Below are 15424 nucleotides of genomic sequence, written 5' to 3' on the forward strand. Positions count from 1 at the left end.
TGTCTGAGTCTCTCTCTCCCACCTCTCTCTCCCTCCTCTCTCTTTCCCTCTCCTGTCTCATTGTCTCTTTCTCCCTCTGTCTCTCCCTTTCCTGTTTCTTTTTCCTCTCTTTCAATCTTTCCTGCCTCTCTTCTCTCTCTTTCCTCTGTCTCTCTCTCCCTGTCTCTCCTCTCATTTTTTCTCTCCTCTCTCTCCTCTCCTTGTCTCATTCTCTGTCTTTCTATGTCTCTCCCTCCCTCCCTCCTCTCTCTCTTCCTCCTCCTCTCTCTTCTCATCTCATATCACCTCTCTCTCTCTCTCTCTCTCTCTCTCTCTCTCTCTCTCCCTCCCTCCCTCCCTTTCCTCTCTGTCTCTTTCTCTTTTTCCTCTCTCTCTCTTTCCTCTCTCTGTCTCTGTCTTCCTCACTTACTCACACACACACTCAAACAGTGTTTAATAAGAAAGTGTTACTTAAGAACTCTGTTCAATGATACAAGCACGCTGTTATCCACCCCCTGACAGAGGGAATGGACTCAAGATACAGAATGAGATTTTTTTATATCACCAGTATGAGAATTTTTTTGGCTTGACTACATATTTTTGTTACAAGGGGTTTCCCCCTCCTCACATTGGGGGAGGGAGGAGATTAGAGAGAGAGAGAATAGATTTTTGTTCATTGAAAAAAATAACATCTTTTTAACAATAACAAATGCTTGCTAACTGACACCAAGGGTGGCCCTCTCACCACCACACCACACTCCGTCTTCCCCCGCCCCGTTTTAGACACATGGAAACAACAGCTCAGAGGTGGCGAACAATTTGCCTAAAGACTCATCTGCCTCTCACAGCCACCAGGCTTTTGGAGTTTGCATCCTCTTCAGTACCCTAGAGCAGTGTTTTGCGCAGGTGCCCTGCGGGATTTTTATATGCATCTTACAGATAAAAAAGAGTCTCAGAATCATTTGACCAAGGTCAGACTTGACTAGCTTGCAAATGTCTACGATAACCCTAACTTGCAACCCCAAATCACACAATTGTCTCTACAATTCATTTCTGTGGATGTCATGTATCTGGCTAAAATGAAAACTGTTTTTGCCCAAAGGGAAATGGCAGCATCCCCTCCTCCATTCCTGATACTTCGCTAGCCAACACTTTTACTTTCCCTTTTCTGGACGGCAGCTGGGAAGAAGGGAGGAGGAGGGGATCGAAAATAATAGCAAAACAAGGGACAAAACAGAATCCTCCCGCCCCCTCCTCCAGGCTAAGCGTTATCATCACCAGCAGATAATTTACTGTGTATCTGCAGTAGCCTGAATTAGGCTTTATGGTAACAATAGAGAAGCACTATGAAGTAGGCAAAAGAGCTCTGCATTTGGAATCAGAGGTCCTGAGTTTGAATTTTGCCTCTTTACTGCCTCGTGAACCTGGGCAAATTGCTTTAACTCTCTGGGCCCTAGTTTCCTCTTCGGTTAGAAATGAGGAGGTTAAGCTAGAGGATTTCTCAGGTTCTTCCCAATTCTAAATCTAAGCGGTGATCACAATAGCTCAGTTATTCAGAGTTTCCAAAGGAACAGTTATGTGAAGCAGGTGTAGACCGTTTCAAACGAGGAAATGACCTGTTCACAGGTCTAGCGGACGCCAGAGCGGGCATTGGAAGTCGAATCCCACTCCGTCGACGCTGCCCCTGCCGAGGGAGACCCAGTGGTCTGGGATTCAAAAGTTCTCGATGAATTCTTCTTACAGTGTCACGAGCAAACCGCAACTTGAACAGAACAGAAAGCACGCGGGGGAGTTCTCCAGGGAAGCCTTCCTGCCCCCGGAGATGCTCCCAATTGAGGACAAATTAAAAGGCGTACATAAATTAAAAGGGCAAAACCTTGGCTCCCCGCCTCAGAGCCCAATCCCCACCTGTCCAGTGGCAGGAGGGGCCTACCCGAGCTGCCAGGGCGCAGAAGTTACTGGGAAAGGGGCCAAGGGGCGCAGCATAGCACGCCCCATTGGAGGGCGGCTGGCCGCCTGAGACCGCTAGGACTCTAGGACCGGACAGCGGCGGCTGGTGGCTCGGACAGCCGCAGGGACCTGGAGAGGAGGGCGGCGGGAGGGGAGTGGGCGGGCAGCCCCTCCCTGGGATGACGTTCCTCCAGCCCTGGGGCTCCGCAGCCGGTCTATCCGCTCTCGGCCTCCTTGTCCCTCCCAGCCGGGCCGAAAGGACCGCGGCGCCTCCCGGAGTTTCCTGTCCCTCGGGTTCTCTCCTGCCCGCGGCCGGCCGGGCTGCAGCTCGGGGAACTGGGAGGCAGGCTCCCTCCCCACTTAGAGCGATGCCGGGCAGCAGAAGGGAGCTGGGTCTCAGTCCTGGGTAGCAGGAGAAGTAGGGAAGAGGGGAGGGAAGAAGGGGTCTGGAGAAGAGGCTCCAGGCGGCAGGAGGAGCGATGGAGCTGGGGCCCGTGGACGCCTGGGACCCGTACCGCCGCCCGGCACGCCGTACGCAGTGGCTGGTGAGCGCCCTGGCCCATCACTACCGCCTAGACCGCGGCGTGGAGAATGAGATTGTGGTGCTGGCCACCGGGCTGGACCAGTACCTGCAGGAGGTCTTCCACCACCTGGACTGCAAAGGAGACGGCCGCCTGCCCGGGGAGGACTTCCGCGTGCTGTGCAGGGTGCTGGGGCTACGGCCAGGTCTAGGCACGGAAGGGGGACGCAGCGAGGATGAGGAGGACGAAGAGGAGCGCGCCGCACTGTGGGACGACCTGGCACCGGAGCTCACCTTCCGCCAATTCCACGCCCGCCTCTGTGGCTACTTCAGCACCCGAGCCGGGGCACGGGAAGGTCCCGAGGGGAGCCGGCTGCCGGTGGGGCCCGAGAGTGAACACATAGAGACCCAGATCCGGCTGCGCAGCCCCCTGCGCCGGCGCCGGGAGCGACCCGGGGCGTCCGCTGTCCCGGCTGCGTCCGGGCGCACAAGGAGCTCCTCTTCCGCCACAGCACTCTCCAGCACGGGCTCTTCGACCTGTTCGCGGGAGTGCTACGAGGAGGTGGTGGCCCTGGAGCAGGCTGAAGACCGGGTCGCCAAGCTGGAGGAGGAGAACGCCAGCCTTCGGGAGCTTGTGGAGGACATGAGAGCCGCCCTCCAGAGCAGCGACGCACGCTGCCTGGCCCTGCAGGTGAGCGAGCTGAGCCCGAGGGGCACAGGGAGGAAGGGAAGCTGGTATAATGCGGCTCGGTCCTAACAGCTTTTACTAGATAGTCCCATGTTGCCAAGGGTTAGCCTACCCCGAGGACTCTGACATTGTCTCTCGGGCATCAGAATCCTAGTAAGCTGGGGGTAAAAAAAAAACATCGGATTTAGGGGCCGGCAGAACCCCGAGCCCAAACCCAACCCTGACACTATTGAGCTGTCTGGCCCAGGGTATGTCCCTTAAGTTCTCTGGGCTTCAGTTTCCTCGTCTAGAAACGGGGTGTCGTAATAGCTACCGCTGCCAATCCAGGAAAGTGCTTTGGAAGCTCAATGAAAGTCACCTGAAGGCGTGATTGTTATCAGCCAGGGAAATAGAGGCAGACAGTGTGTTGTAGTGGATGGTGGTCTGCTTTTTGAGCGAGAACGACCTGGGTTCAGATACCTCCCCTGACACATACTGGCATCGTGTCACTGGGCAAGTCACCTCCCCTCTACCCACAGTGCCTGGCACATACTGAGCACTTAATAAATGGTTCCTTCCTCTCCGTGCCCCCAGGAAACTCTCTAAGACTATAAATCGCCCAGAATGGTATCCTTGCTACAGGGAGTTTTTGAGTGGCAGCTAAAGCCGAACCTGCAGCTCTGCAAATCCCTCGTATTTGAACTTGATCGATGGTGTGCATGGTCCCTCCAAGGACGCAGCTCTTAGCCGTTTTCTTTGTTTCCATTATGATCCTCACAATGCCGAGAGAAATAGAGGAAGGTCTTTTTTCCTCCTTGTCTCTTCCTCCCCCCCACCCCCAGCTGCCAGAGTGGACCTGATTTCTGAAAGATATGGACACAAGAGTTGTAGAAGACGGGGAGACAAGGATGGGTTACCAGCCGCACCCTTGAAGGGACACCCACGTAGATAAGATCTCAAATCCATTAAAGTATTGACATATATAATTAATACTTGTATATAACATGTCTGGTGTTTGCTTCAATGCTTACATCAACCTAGTATTCCCATGCAAAAGATGATCAGTAGCCCCGTCCCCACCTCTCCTGCAGTCCTGAGAGGAGCTGTCCTCTCTCTAGACATTTTCTGATTCACACTTTTCCTGGAATTGGCGAAATAAATATTTTGACTTTTCGTCCTTGCTCCTACTGGGCTGTACATGGGTAATGGGAGCAGGAATTCTGTACACCTGCAGATTGGCTATCAGAAGCATTTGTGTGATCAGAGCCAAGCAGCAAGAATTCACAAGGTAGGGCCTCTGCCAGCTCTGAGGGCAGTGCCTGGCACAGGGTAGAGTCCTCTGTTAAGAGAAAACTTTGATGAGATGGATGTTTAAGTTCAAGTACAAAATAATTAAATGATGTCAACGTGACCTAACCATTCATCCCTACCATGTAATTGCAATGGTGTTGCAACCAGAGAATTGCTGAGGTCCTCTGCCTAGATTTTAGGCCACGAACTGCTCCTTCTGAGGATTGCATGGTGCTGAAAGAAGAGGTCAGTGCTTCTAGCAATGCTGAAATCCATGGAGCCAGTATTTATTACCAAGCCAGAACTACAGCCCAGGCTCACCACAACTCCCCGTAAAAGTGGCTCATCAAATTTTTGTGATGAAAGCAAGCTAAGAACAAGTTGTTTGTTTCCTTGATCTGTGACTTCTCTTGTAGAATGTCAAAAGTGACCCTTAGAAACCATCTAAACAAATTTGTGGTTTTACAGATTAGGATATTGAGGCCTAAAAAGGAGAAAAATATAATTAGTATTTCTATAGTGCTTTAAGATTTCCCGGGCTTTTTAAAAGTGCTGTCATTGGAGCCCCACAATAGCGCCGTGTCAGATACTATAGGTATTATTTATTATTATCTCTGCTTTTCACTTGAGGCTCGGATAAGTTAAATGACATACATGCTCTGGTCACAAAGCGCTCTGTGTCAGAAGTGAGAGTGAACCCCAGATCTTAATCTAGGACTAGCATTCAATGGGAAATATCGTTCTGTCTCCGCTGGAACATGAATGGCCTGCTGCATATTTGGAAGCATTGGCCCTAGCGCTGGGGTTTAACCAGCCGACATTTAAAACAGTTTAAATGGATCAGGGCTTTTCTTAAATTTATTCACACTTCTGAGTTGGGAGATGATATACCGCAGCAAAAAGAAAAACTATAAAAAACTATAAAATGACATCATTTTTTAGATCCAACTAGGAAATATTTCTTAGAAACACATAGGGTTGTGTTGTTTTTTTTTTCAGCTGAGTACCAGAAGTTTAACTGAAGTCTCCAAGAAAGTACTTGTGGTTTTTAATGTCTTTTGTGTGTTGGTTTGAAATCTGATCTAATACAAACACCCCCATTGGGTCCCCTTCCTGCTAGTAACTTAAATGATACTGCATTTATCCGGAAGCTCAACATTGAAACTTTTCTTTCCCCTAGTTCAAGAGTTGAAACTGGGGTGCCAGGCAATTTGAACTATATATACTACAACCTATATCTTTATCTTCCCTGGCACTTAGCCTGGCACATCAGTAAGCTTTTGAGGAATAACTGGATGAACCAAGTTCTGTAGCCTTTCCTAAAGTCATTTAGTGATAGATACATTTTGTTTTGACACAACAGACACTTCCCAAGAAACACCCAAACGAGTCCATTCGCATAGTGCATTCCCGCAAAGACAAAAACAGTTTATTAATTGCTTACAGGGAAAAAGGCACACCTTTTGACAGTACAATACTAACATTGGCTGTTATTCCATCAGTTTTGTTGCCTCTCAGACCTGACTTCATTTATGCAGTTCCTACAGGCTTTTTACCTTTACTATACAGAAGGAAGGTTTTAGGTAATAATAGGAGATAGAGAATATTATAAGATGTTTTCCTCACAATGCAACCTCAAGATAGGTAGTACTAGTATTAATGCCTCCATTTTAAAGACAAGGGAGTTGAGGCTAAGAGTAAATAAGTGAATTACCCAAGGTTATGCTGACTAATAAGTAGCAGGTTTGGAAACTGAATCCAGCTCTTCTCAGGCCATTTCTCTTTTGATCAAGATGCATAATATAGGGCCTTAAAGGTTGGAGAACTGAGAAATATGAGTGGATTCCTGTGGACACAGTATTTCTAACTGAAGGAATCCTTAAAGATCATCCAACACAGTGGTTTCCATTTAGTGGTCCTTAATGGTCCAAAAGGTTAGAGCTAAGAATTTTTAATGTTACCTTAAGTAATAAATAGTTATAAAAAGTATTGTGGGTTTTATATTACCCTGGGGGCTGATAACACATTTTGTGGTGGTTGAATGGGGTTTCAGTAACTTAAATGCAACGAGAACCCCTGATCTAGCTTATTCACGCTTTCATTCTATAAATGAGGAAGCTGAAGGCTAGAGAGGCTGGTTGACTTTGTCTGGTTACCTGGGCAGTAGACAGAAGAGGTCTAATTCAAATTTAGGACCAATTCTGGATTTAGCAGGGACAAGATAACTAGTTTCCAGTAGTTGATGGGCTATTACAAGGAGCAGCAAATAGCTTGGTTGGCCCCAAGGATCACATAAGTCACAAATAGCAGAGCCAGAATTTGAACCCAGGTCCAAAGTGTCTCAAGGTGATCAGTCAATCAAAAAGTATTTTTGACAGGCATTATGCTAAATAGTGGGAGAGATACAGCAGATCAGGTCCTGCCCTCCAGGGGTTTGCTGTCTATTTCATAGATATTAATTTTCCTTCCCTAATTAGAGAGTAATTAAGTGCAAAAATGTGTGCCACTTACTGTGGAGTTCTTTTTGAGTTCAGATCTGGGAGAGATCATAAAGGGCTGAAGTGATCAGGGAAGGTATCATTCAGGTTGACAGATGGGAAGAAATTGACCTATGCTTTAAAAGATGGGTAGAATTTCTATAAAAAGGGACATTTCTGTTCTTCTTACATCTTACTCCTGTGCACATATTCTGCTATCCAGTGACACAGTTCTTCTTTGAACAAAACACTTTCTTGAGTCTGAGCATTTTCACTGGCCATCCTTCCTACGCCTGGAACTCTGTCCTCATCTCCTCCTCCTCCTCCTGGCTTCTCTGGTCTCTTCAAGTCTAAAGCTAAAGTCCCACCTTCTGCAAGAAATCTGTCCCAGTCTTCCTCAGTCTCGGTGCCTTCCTTCTGAGACAACTGACCTCTAGTTTATCCTGCATATGTCTTGTAGGTATGTAGTTGTTTGCATGTTGTCTCCCTCATTAGATGGTGAGCTTCATGAGAGAAGGGACTGTTGTTTGCATTTCTGTATATCCTCAGTCGTTAGCATAGTGCTTGGCACATAGTAGGCACTTAATAAATGTTTATTGACCGACTGATATATATGTATGTGTGTGTGCATGTTTATGTATATGGTTAAACATAGTGTGTATATATGTATGCATGCATATACATACATATATGTATGTGTGTATATATATATGTATGTGTATGTATGTATACACACATACATATATCAGATAGGGGGAATTGTTCAAGGAAAGGACAGGGGTGAGAATGAGTGATATTTCTAAACAAAATAATTCTGAATTATTTTTTACTTTTAATTTAAAAAATAAACCTATACGGCATAACATTTTTCACATTTGTAACAGTCTCTGCCACATAATAATATCTGGCCACTGGACTCAGATGGCTCTGGAGGAGAAGGTGAGGCTGGTGACTTTGCAAAGCCCTCCCTCACTTAAATCCAATTCACTTGCATGTCATAGCATGACCTCCCTGATGTCATGGTCCTCTTCGAGAACAAAGGACAAACAGCAGCAAGGGAGCAAGCAACTTAATAAATGCTTTTCCATTAATTCATTCATTCACAGTACAGAATGAGGAAAGGCATCTCATAACTGGACAGTGGTAGGATATTACCACAAAAAGCTTGGCAATCTTTATCCTAGGATTCAACAATTTAATTAATGCTTGCTAAGTGCCTGATGTGTTCATGGCATTGAGACAGGAACTAAAAAGCAGCCCCTACTGTCATGGAGGTTACATTCTTCAGTTATATTATATGACAGTGGAAAGAGATATGGGGGAAGGAGAGAGCCCTAACACCTAGGGGGCTCAGGAAAGGCATTTGGAGCTGAATCTTGGAGAGAGTCCATTCCAAGCCTAGAGGGTGGCCCATGCAAAGACCTGAGATGGGAGGTAGGAGATGAGATAGCATGCTGAGTTCCAGGGAATACCCAGTAGAGAAGTTTGACTGAAACATAGGGTGCATGAAAATGAGTAGTGTGGAATAAATCTGAAAAGGTAGGCTAGAGCCTATGGGCAGTTGGGTGGCGCCATAGTGCACAGAGAGCTGGACCTGGAGTCAGGAAGACTCATCTTCCTGAGTTCAAATCCAGCCTCAGACACTGGCTGTGTGACCATGGGCAAGTCATTTCACCCTTTTTGCCTCAGTTCCCTCAGCTGTCAAATGAGCTGGAGAAGGAAATGGCAAAACCACTCCTGTATCTTTGCCAAGAAAACCCCAAATGGGTCACAGAGTCAAATAGGACTGGAACGACTGAACAGAGCCTAATTGTGAATCCTTTAAATACCAGGGCAAGGAGTTTGTATTTTATTCTGAAGGTGAAAGGAAGCCACTATTGGGAATGTTTTATTAGAGGAGTGATATAATCAGACCTGTGTGGTAGGAAGATTATTTTGCCTCCTGTGCGGAGGATAGATTAGAGAAGGGAGACCAACTCGGAAGCTGCCTTGCCAAGGTCAGTCCCAAGCCTCCTCTTCTGTCCTTGATGTCCCACCATCACCCTCTCTACTTCATCTCTCCGGAGAGGGCTTTGCCTCCTAAGTGCTAGTCACAGTAATCCAAGCAAGAGATGGGGAGGGTCAGAACTAGGAGAGAAAGTAGGTATGGATTTCAAGGTCTTCTGTATAGAGATTATAATGGAACCTCAGGAATTGATGAAGGCAGAGGGAATCTAGAGGGAGAAGATGAGGTGGCTCTGGACAGTCTTAGAGAATATTCACAGCTAAGGAACAGGACATAGATAATTATCTAGCAAAGGAGAGTCAGAAATAGTCAGAGAGCCAGAGGAGAGCAGCATCACAAATGCAGAGGGAGGAGAGTATCCTGGAGGAGAGGCTGATCAGTAGTATCAAAAGCTTGGAGGTCAGAGAAATAGCCCCTGACCTTAAGAATAGGACCAAACATCTTTTGGGACCTAAGGAAAGTGGAGCCGCAAATGAGGGTGAGAGAAAAAGGGAAGAAGGAAGGAGAAGGAAGGGAGGGAGGGAGGAAGAAAGAAAGAGAGGGAGGAAGGAAGGAAGGAAGGGAGAGAGGGAAAGAGGAAGAAGGAGGAAGGAAGGCACATAGAACAGGAATTAAGCACTTAACTATGGTCCAGGCAGTGTTGGGAGTACAAATACATGCAAGTAAGACAATCTCTCCCCTCAGAGAGCTTACATTCTGAGGGAAGAAAACCCAATAAAGGGGACCTTGAAGGGAAGGGAAGGTGCACAAGTGGCTCCTAGTATGGGAAGTGGTATGGAGGTTTGGCTCCAGGCAAGTTAAGGCAAAAGTTCACCGATCAGAGCCAAAGAAGCAGAGGTAGAGTGTGAAGGCGCAGTTCAGGGGAGATGAAGGTGGTGATACACGCTCAGTATATTAAGGAGATGCTAAGAGGTGGCGTGAAAGCCTATTTCGAAAGGAAAAAAAAGAAAATTAATTTAGTTCTTATGCAGTCTTCTGAGCGTAATAATATATCCCTTTAGAGAACTAAAAGATGCTACCCAGAGCCTTAACTAAGCAGGGTGAGCAAGGCTTTGTCCCAAGATATCAAAATTCAGAGAGTGCTAACTCAGTCAAGGTAGAAATAACTGAGTTTAGTACTTTGTTAGTAAAAATAGTTAAAATAGGAAGCTCCCCAATGGAACCCTTTCTCCCCGCACTATCCTGCCTCAGGTAAGCTCTCTCCCAGACCATACTCCCCCTCCTCTCCCAGTGTCTACAGTACAGAGGCCTTATAGTGGCCCAGGTTCTCTGTCTCCTCACCATGAAGTTGTCTCCCCAAACGGAATTTGCCATTAAAAAGCTATTCTCTAAGGCATGTTTTTGTGCTGTGTGCTCTAACAACAACAAAAATGCGTAGTTATGGCTGTCTTGTTATCTTCGCTTCTTGTGGACAAAATGCCTTCAGCCAGTGGTTCAGTCAGTTCTCCCAGGTTCAGTCAAAGCAGCCATCCAAGAAGTTAGTCTTTGGATATTTTCTGAATCAAGCAGGTGTCTTGGACGAGGCACTTAGCCAGCTGACCAGGAACTTAGCCAAGGAAGGAGCACTGGCCTGGAAGTCAGAGAAGCTAGTCCAGAGTCCTAGCACCATCACATATTTGCTCCAGGAACTTGGGTCAGTTACCAGTCCATCCTGGGCCTCCATTTCCTCATCTGTAAAATTACAGGATGATTCACTTCCTGGAGAGTCTATTTCCACTATAGTGGAAGTGAAAAGAGTATTGAGTTCAGAGGACCTGGGTTCAAATCCCAGCTCTGCCAGTACCTTTGGCAAGTCACTTAACCTCATTTGTAAAATGATATGGTTGGACAAAATGAACCCATCTATCTCATAGAGTTGCTAGAAGGATCAAATGGAATAATATATGTAAAGTGACATTGTCAATTGGAAAGTGCTAGATGGATGTCAAATTTTATGAAATGAGAGGCTGAAAGTACCACTGGCATGGAGTAGGAGGGTGAGAGGAAGTGTTAAAACTCCAATGTGAAACCCAGAAGCTTTTTTGTCTTCCTGTCTCTCCCCGGCAGGTGGGACTCTGGAAGAGCCATGCCAGTCACAAGCAAGATGGTGGCTGCTTTCCTGGGCCCAGGATACTATCGAGCCATGGGAACCCCCAGCCCACCAAAGGCCTACAGAGCATGCTGAAGGAAGTGGAGCTGATCCAGAGCTCCAGGGACAGTCAGATCGAAGAGGCGATCCAGGTGAATGAGGAATTGGCTAAGGAGCTGAGGCAGTGCCAGGAGGCCCTGGCAGCCTCAGAGGACTGCAACCGCCACCTGAAGAAGGAGAAGGCAGAAATGAGGAAGAAGGTGGAAGAGGCCAGGCAGGCAGTACTGAGTGGCCTGGGGAAAGTGAAGGAGCTGGAAGCCCAAGCCACCCAAGTACTGCATCTACAGATGTGCGTCCAGCAGCTGGAATTAGAGCTACAGTATTACAGGTACAGTCTGGGGATAAACTGGTGGGACCAATGCCAGACTTTGACTAAGGGCCTACTTTGTACAAGGAACAGGGCTGGTTGCAGGAGAACAGAGATAGATATGACTTAGAACACTGTTCTCCAATCTCATAGCTGGGAAGGACTTCATTTCAGGCAAGTACCTGCCTCAGAGGCTTGTTGTGAGCATGCACATGAAGTGTACACCCAACCCTGAAGCCTTATTAAAACCACTGGCTATTGTTGTCAGGGCTTGTCCTGGGAAGCAACTACTTCATATATAGTCAGCAAGTCGGCAAGCATTTGTTAGTTCCTTATTATGTGTCAGGCACTGTGCTAAGTGCTAGGGATAAAAAGAAAGGTAAAAGCGTGGCCCCTGAACTCAAGGAGCTTACAATAGAATCCATCCATCCATCCATCCATCCATCCATCCATTTATCTATCTATCTAATCTATTCATCAATCCATTTATCTATCTAATCTATTCATCCATCCATCTGATTATCTATCTATCCATCCATCCATCCATCCATCCAACTATCCATTCATCCATCTATCTATCTATCCATCCATCCATTCATCAATCTATCCATCTATACATCCATCCATCCATCCATCTATCCATCCATCTATCTATCTATCTGTGTGTTTGTATATATAGATACATATATGTGTTTACATATACATATGAAAGTTTGTGTGGGTATACACACACACACACACACACACATATATATATATATATGTAATGTATGTACACACACCTATAAATTTGTTTGTACTATTGCCTCATCCATGAGACTATAAGCTCATTTTGATAATAGATTGTTTCATTCTTTGTCTTGTATCCCTAGCATCTGGCACATGTAGGTCCTTAATAAGTATTTGTGATTGAAATAAAAAATTGAAAAGACATAGGCTTAACAAGCATTTATTCAACATTGACTATATGCCAGGCATTGTGAAGAATGCTGGGGATACAAAAAGGAAATAGTGCCTGCCCTCAGTCAGGTAAGGCTTCCTGGATGAAGTGGTGCCAGAGCTGGACTGTGAAGGTTATGTGAGGGGACTCAAACAAATGGAGATGGAGAAGAAGGGGGGACATCAAGACAGAGTGAGCAAAGACATAGAATGGGAGAGGACAGGATGGGAATGTGGGATGGGGAATAATCTAGTTGGTAGGAATATAAAGTATACAAAAAAAGTATTGTGAGAGAAAAAACTGGAGGAGATTGAAGCCAGACTGACACGATAATAGAATTTTTTAAATAAATAAACAAATAAGGAAAGAAGTTGAATACTGTGTAATTATAATCAAACTTGGTCCTGAAAAGAGGAAAAAATGTACCTTCTCTTCTTTACAGGGTGATTGATGGTGCAGAATATTACATATACTATCAGACTTGGTTAATGTGTTCATTAGTTTTCCTAATTAGCTGCCCCCCCCCCTTTTTTATCCTTTGTTACAAGGGACAACTGTGTGGAAGGGAGGGTGGAGAGTTATATTAGAAACGAAGGTGGTATAAAAACAAAAGTTATAAGAGCTAAAAAGAAAATATATATATAATTTCAGAAGGTCAAGAAACCTCAGAAACTTGACTATATCAATGTGTAATATATGTCCTGGAGCTACTACCCCAAGTCACACTCGCACTGATTGGTTGGGTTGGTGGCTGTTATGTGCCTTCTGGTCCCTAGGGGTACCCTTGAGTGATCAGGAGGGGCCTTTTCTAGTGCAACAGTGTATGAGCCCCCATCAGTGTGCTTCCCAACAGGACTATCATTTGATAATCAATTTAGCCAGCCAGATTTAAGTTGCTTTTAGAAAGGGGTATTTATTAAGGGGTATAGTAAGAACAGTTGGTATAAAACACACACACACGTCTATGACATACTCTTCCACCAGTACATACAGAATCTAGGGAAAGTTGAGTTTAAGGACATAAGTCTTTTTTCTCCCCTTCATGTAGTGCTCAAGAAATCTCCCCTAGGCACAGTTTAGCTTCTTTGCTGGATCTTTGTGGAGCCATGAATCTGCTTTCCTGAGCTATATTCTGCTGATACTCCCTTAGTGTATGAGGCTAGGATACTGATGGGAAATCCCAGTCCTTCAGACCTTTTGAAGTCCTCCTTGAGCCAAAAGGAGGCTGAGGAAGGAGATTAGGCTGAGGCCGAAGCCAAGGCTTCTTCCTCCTCAGAGGTTTTCCTGGAGGTGCTTCTGCCTTTATCTCTGGAATTCCTCTGGCTCTCAACTACTTCCACAGAGTATTTTGTAGACAATTTCTAGAGCATGACCGCGTGTCCTTGGCACATCCAAACTCATTCCTACTCAACTCCACTCCACTTCATTCAAGGACTTTTCCCACTGATCTTAAAGCCTGTAATTCTTTGTTTAAGATTTGCCCTCAAATCCTTAATGTATCAGAGCACCTTATCACTTTAAATGGGGTGGGATAATTTCACTGATTTACTCAGTCGAAACTACCCTTAAAAATGTAATGTAATACTCCAATTTAACTAAGAATGACAGATATAAGGAAGAGATATGAAGGCAGTTATATGAACTAACGCAAAGGAAAGAAAGCAAAATCAGAAGACCAGGATACTGATTAAATATATAAAGTACAAAAAAAGTTGCCTGTGACTTCAGGCAAGTCACCATCCCTCACTAGGCTTCGGTTTCATTTTCTGCAAAATGAAAAGATAATACCTATAATCGTGATCCTTACACAGCTGTGGTGAAGGTCAAACGAGATGACAATAAACATTTTACATGTTGCTTTTCAGTTTTTGATCATCACAACAACCCCGTGGCTGACATAACACAGATGTGATCATCCCCCATTTTAAAGATGAGGAAAACTGAGGCCCAGAGAGATTAGGTGACTTACCCAGGGTCACATAGCTTTTAAGTTGTGGATGTGGGGATTCAAACCACAGCTTTCCAAGCTCCCAGGCCTTTGGATCCCTGGGGCCTTAGGACAGCACCTTGCATTTAGTTGACATTTAGTAAGTCTGTTGAATTGATCTGGAGTGACTCACCTTTTGGTGGGCATGTGGGGAGAGGAGGAAGCTGGCAGAGGGCAGAAGGCCGCTGCTGATAGGTAGAGGCTTACAGCAATTCTCGCCTCGTCCTCCACCAGGGAACAGCATCTGGGTTGGGGGCAGTGAGCTGGAAGAGGGATAAGCATTTATAGAGTGCCTACTACATGCCAGAAACTGCACTAAGTACTTTACAAATGTTGTCGCATTTGATCCTCACTATAACCCTGCAAGGTAGATGCTGTTAGTATCCCTATTTTACAGTTGAGGAAACTGAGGCAGAAAAGTTAAGTGACTTGCCTAGGGTCACACAGTAAGTGTTTGAGGTGAATTTGAACTCAGGTCTTTCTGTCTCCAAACCCAGCCCTCCATACTCTGTACACCTAGATGTCTAATTAGTCAGCAGACTTTAGGAGGCAGAGGACAGCCCTTCCAGGGTGGAGGAAGGGGTCTTCCTTAAAGAAGCAGGGACTAAAATATTTTCAATAATTTATTTATTGAGAGACAGCATAGTGCACCGGAGAGAATGTTGGACTTGGGGCCTTAAGAGACTTGAATTCAAATTCTATTTCTGACACTTACAAGTTGTGTGTCTCCCTCTATAAGCTTCATTTTCCTTATTTATAGAATAGGGATAATACCTATAGTATCTACGTCATAAGACTTTTGTGAGGTTCAAATGAGGCAATAGATATAGAAGTCCTTTATGCAATAAAGTATTTTATTTTATTAATAAAATATACAATAAAAAAGTCTTTTTAAAATCCTATACAAATGTCAGTTTGTTGTATGCTCATTTCAGTTGTGTCTGACTCTTCATGACCCCATTTGGGGTTTTCTTGGCAAAGACGCTGGAGTGGTTTGCTGTTTCCTCCTCCACCTCATTTTACAGATGAGGAAACTGAAGCAAACAGGGTTAAGTGACTTGCCCCGGGTCACACAGCTAGTAAGTGTCTGAGGCTAGATTTGAACTCAGAAAGAGGAGTCTTCCTAACTCCAAGCCCAGCACTATATCCAGTGTGGCACCTAGCTGCCCATATG

At 45.4% G+C, this 15424-nt stretch overlaps 1 protein-coding gene across 1 annotated transcript in view; it reads left to right on the forward strand.

The window, feature by feature from the left end:
• Positions 1-1997: 1997 nt before the first annotated feature.
• Positions 1998-15424, forward strand: part of EFCC1 (EF-hand and coiled-coil domain containing 1) — an 85710-nt gene continuing 72283 nt past the window's right edge. The window contains exons 1-2 of the mRNA XM_036739292.1: positions 1998-3140; positions 10935-11344. Of these exons, the coding sequence (XP_036595187.1) occupies positions 2409-3140; positions 10935-11344 (1142 nt within the window). The 5' untranslated portion in view covers positions 1998-2408. The remainder of the gene's footprint in view (positions 3141-10934; positions 11345-15424) is intronic.

The sequence above is a fragment of the Trichosurus vulpecula genome, chromosome 9, assembly GCF_011100635.1.
Source record: "Trichosurus vulpecula isolate mTriVul1 chromosome 9, mTriVul1.pri, whole genome shotgun sequence".
Lineage (NCBI taxonomy): Eukaryota > Metazoa > Chordata > Mammalia > Diprotodontia > Phalangeridae > Trichosurus > Trichosurus vulpecula.